Here is a 1,538-nt window from a genome sequence, read left to right as displayed (position 1 = left end):
ATGTCTCTTTTTCTCTCCTCTTTTTCTTTCTCTCTCTATCTTCACCACCGCCCTCACCATCTCTATGCCTACTATTACTCTCACCCCATCATGAGGAATAGTAAGAGTGTCAGAAAATTACTATTTCTAAATCTCACAACATGAGATATTCAGCAACAGTACTTTGTAGTAAAAATTTAGCCCCAGGAGACATTGTCTCTTGGGTCTAAATTACACCAACATTAGTCCTAAACCAGGACTGCCATGTTATGTTGACAAACACTCTTTACTACAAGTAGGAGTGTCATTGAATAGTAAGAGAAGGGTCTAAGTGTGACACACTGACACACAAAAATTAGTTTTCACATTTATTATATTAGATTTACTTACAGTTCCATACTACTTGTAATTCTTGGCTTTATCTAGAACAATGTTATCTGACTAGTAGTTTTTTCCTGTTTTTGTCCATCAACTAAATTAACTATTTAAATTCATTTCTATTATTGTCACGGTAGAGACTTATAATCATTATGTCTGCTCTTCTAGTTGTTTACCTTTATCTCTACTCATACTTTTGTTTTCTTTTTCTAACTCAGGTTATGTTTACATGTTTTTACTTGAATAATTTTTTTCGGAGCTTTTTCTTTCTGGGGTTTTCCCTCTTTTTCTTATTCTCCTCCCCCTACCTCCAATTAAAACCTGCAATAATTCAAACTCAACCTTATCTTCTCTTGCTTCATCCTCTTACCCCTATCCTTAATCATTTTTAGAGGGTCTGCAAAGGACACGAGTACTGTTCATTCTTCCAGATTCAACAAGTGAAAACAAAACAAACAAAACCAAAAAAATAAATTCCAATTAATTTTGTATTCAATATGAGCTATTTATTCTTCATTAGAATATTTTTTTTTATTTTTGATTTAAATTCATAATTATACAATAAATTTGAATTTATAATTACACAATATTTTAATCAATTTTATTTTTAAAGGTTGGCAATTTTGTCCAATTTCCCAGAAAGTACCTCCCCTCGAGAGTATAGTAATTTACTACCTGAAGTTGGGTATGTTTTTTAATTTTTATTTTAACATTCATTACTGTATTTTTGCCTGTTTATATTAATTCATCAAACATTCTGACATATATTTGATAAAAGGAAGATTTTTATCTTAAGAATTATTTTGCTCATTTCATGTAGTCCAAGTGGTATGATGTACCCTTGGGAAGAGGATCGATGGAGAGATGATGACTGGTGTGAAGCTGATGATTGCAGGTAAACACAATTGTCATTTTTAGTTTTGAGTCCCCAACCTTCCATGCATAACTTTATGGGTAATACTTCATCTTTCCTTGACTACACACACTCACACACACACATAACAGGCAAACTTGGTAAAGCCATCTTGGAGACATACCAAAATGTCTCTGATTTGAAGTCTCTGATAACCTCCTAGCTATATGCATCATACTTCAGGGCATCTTGCAAGGTCATGACATTGCAGTATTCTTTGAAATGCACTGAGTGAACTGAAGATAATACTTTTTTCCATTATGGAGCT

General features: G+C 32.8%; 1 protein-coding gene across 1 annotated transcript in view; it reads left to right on the top strand.

Annotated features, from left to right (window-relative positions):
• The window catches only part of LOC106878217 (NBAS subunit of NRZ tethering complex), a 132,994-nt gene that overhangs the window by 51,478 nt on the left and 79,978 nt on the right, over positions 1 to 1,538 (top strand). The window contains exons 22-23 of the mRNA XM_014927365.2: positions 971 to 1,042; positions 1,178 to 1,252. Coding sequence (XP_014782851.1) covers positions 971 to 1,042; positions 1,178 to 1,252 — 147 coding nt within the window. The remainder of the gene's footprint in view (positions 1 to 970; positions 1,043 to 1,177; positions 1,253 to 1,538) is intronic.

The sequence above is a fragment of the Octopus bimaculoides genome, chromosome 15 (genome assembly GCF_001194135.2).
Source record: "Octopus bimaculoides isolate UCB-OBI-ISO-001 chromosome 15, ASM119413v2, whole genome shotgun sequence".
NCBI classification, from domain to species: Eukaryota; Metazoa; Mollusca; class Cephalopoda; order Octopoda; family Octopodidae; genus Octopus; species Octopus bimaculoides.
The sequence above is the reverse complement of the archived record's forward strand: the minus strand, read 5'-3'. Positions and strand labels throughout refer to the sequence as shown.